Source organism: Palaemon carinicauda, chromosome 1 (genome assembly GCF_036898095.1).
Source record: "Palaemon carinicauda isolate YSFRI2023 chromosome 1, ASM3689809v2, whole genome shotgun sequence".
NCBI lineage: Eukaryota > Metazoa > Arthropoda > Malacostraca > Decapoda > Palaemonidae > Palaemon > Palaemon carinicauda.
Window position 1 is genome coordinate 161019012 of NC_090725.1, and position 2633 is coordinate 161021644.

At 37.3% G+C, this 2633-nt stretch overlaps 1 protein-coding gene across 1 annotated transcript in view; it reads left to right on the forward strand.

The window, feature by feature from the left end:
• The window catches only part of LOC137643499 (uncharacterized), a 19695-nt gene extending 18291 nt beyond the window's left edge, over positions 1-1404 (forward strand). Inside the window, exons 3-4 of the mRNA XM_068376267.1 lie at positions 54-187; positions 419-1404. Of these exons, the coding sequence (XP_068232368.1) occupies positions 54-187; positions 419-923 (639 nt within the window). The 3' untranslated portion in view covers positions 924-1404. The remainder of the gene's footprint in view (positions 1-53; positions 188-418) is intronic.
• The last annotated feature ends 1229 nt before the right edge of the window (positions 1405-2633 follow it).

Consider the following 2633-nt stretch of genomic DNA (forward strand, 5'->3'; position numbering starts at 1 on the left):
GAATCCAAAATTTGAGGGCCTAATTTTTCCTTTGTTTTTATTCCCATTTTCAGCCCATCCCTTACGAATTCGAGTATGGGGTGAACGTGCAAGAAACGGGCGACGTCAAGGAGCACAAGGAATCAGTCTCCCCTTCAGGACGCACGGAGGGAGAGTACAGATGGCTTCAGCCAAACGGCCTCTTTATGTAAGTCAATTAATATGTCTTGACTCTCTCTCTCTCTCTCTCTCTCTGCTTATCAGTTATGAGTCATTAGGACCAATTGCCTTTGTGCAAGGCACAAGTAAAACGTAGCTTCAATGTCATCATTACTATTGTGGTTAGCTATCCAGATTTCTGTCTTTACATATCGCTATTGAGATAGCAACCCTCATGCCATAATCATATCCGATTAATCTTTTTTTTTTTCTTTCAAAGGGTCGTTAGATACTACGTCGACGGCGACTCTGGTTTTGTGGCAGAAGTGAGCGAAGAACCCGGTAGCGCCGTTGAGGCCAGATACCGCAACTCACTCAGCCCAGAAGCCTCAGATATCAACTTCGCCACTAGTGCCCAGAGCTTCGCCAAGAGCATAGACGTCGTGCCCACGTCCAACCTAGGAGCAGCCATTAATGTCATCAGCGCCCCTCAGCCCAGCCGCAACCGCCAGTCCTCCTTCAGACCAACACCAATTCAGAGAGTCCAAACCATTCAGCCCGTCAGGACAGTTCAGCCCACCCAGCAGCAAACCTTCACCAACAACGACTTCAATCAGCAGCAGACCTTCACCAGCGGAGGTTTCATCGATGGAGGTATTATAGATGGCGGTATCATTGATGGAGGTATCATCGATGGTGGTATCATCGATGGAGGAATCATCAACGTCGACTTCGATGATTCCAAGGAAGATTTTCGAGCGGGAAGCAATCGATTCTCAGGATAAGAGACTCGAGCAGCCTCCTGATATCAAAGATTCTCTCACCAATTGATTACGCAGACTCCCTTATTTCTTTTCTCCTCCTTTCACTTTTATTAGTCGAATGCAGTGGAAAAAGTTCTTTTATTGAGAAGAATAAATGATACATTAATAAAGATATATATATTTTATATATATATATATATATATATATATATATATATATATATATATATATATATTGTTGACACAGTATGATGTAAATAGTAAACTTATCTCTTTAACAGAAAACATTTTAGAAAATTACACAATAGTTATGACAAGATTTAAACACATTAACAAAACATATCCTAACCAGCATAAATATAAACATAGTGCCAATATTGCTTCAATAATAGGACTTTTTTCACTGAGATAAAACAGAGATATATATAGTTTTTTACCATTTATCCATTTTGTGAATGTTTTTACTTGTTTGTGTTATGTCGAATAAAGATATGTAAATATGTCACTTCGAGTTATTACGAAATCCTGCTTACCTTAATAAAGAAATAAATGCCTGTTTCCTATTGCTTAGAGCGAGTTTCTAAAAATAGGCAAGGACTATAAAATCCATCAGTCTGAATACCCTAAAAAATGGTTTACCCTATATGAATTTATCAAGAAATTTATGACGATGGACAACCAGAGATTCACCAAGGATCATAAATGGGTAAACTAGAGCATCAATTCTCACTTGTACGACTTCAGGTAAGCAATAGCCGAACGATAGATACTCATTGAAAGAAACAAATCTATAATCCAAATTTTCGACAAAACTAAAACAAATTTTTCATCCATCACCCAAGGAAATATAAGAAATAATTCTTAATAATGTTGGAAAAATCACCGGCCGCATGTGTCATGCCAGCACTGACTTTCTAAGAAGAGTAAAACATATAGCCTATAGAGGATTTAAAAAAGATAAAACTAAGAAAAGTCTGCTTCGTTAGATGGACTCAAGAGGTGAGCGCATCTAATTGTTTTATGTACCGTAGTACCAAAAAGTACGGTATTAGAATGACCATTCCTGACTGGTAAACGGTAGGCTACATGGTTGTTATATTTTAGCAGTAAATCAAACACAGGAATGTCACATGGGTAAGAGCTACAAAGGATTTTATGTAGGTTGCTTACTTAAAAAGAAAAAAAAAAAAAGAAAAAAAAAAAAAAAAAAAAAAAAACATATGACCTGGTCAGGATTACAGTATCAAATTCATAACCTTGCTTAAGCATTGTTTTATGGTTAAGAAAATATCACCAATCTGAGATGTTTCCAGAATGATACTTTGGTGATACTGTAGATCAGAATGGTTTTCTTATTCTCAAATATTGGAGGACATCAGGTTGGTGAGAAACATTGATAATGGGAAAGTTTTTGAAGTATGAAAGATAGAGAGGCTGAGAGAGTGTTGTTTGGATAGCTCGAAAAGGTGGTGAACTGGATGGACTGAGAGTGTCCAGCAAAAAACAAAAGTTCATTCAAGACAGCGGCGTCATTGTGCTTCTTGAGAAAATTCTGTTTATATGTATGAAATGGCTGAAGCAGTGAAAGTTTTATCAACAGGGAGTTCCTCCTTTATTCAGCAGTGAAAGCAGTAAATCTCTGTTGTTTTTCTTTAGTACCAACTTAGGGAATGAATATGGCCTTTTATCAATAAAAAAACTGTACTCATCTCCACATATTTGGTGTAACAA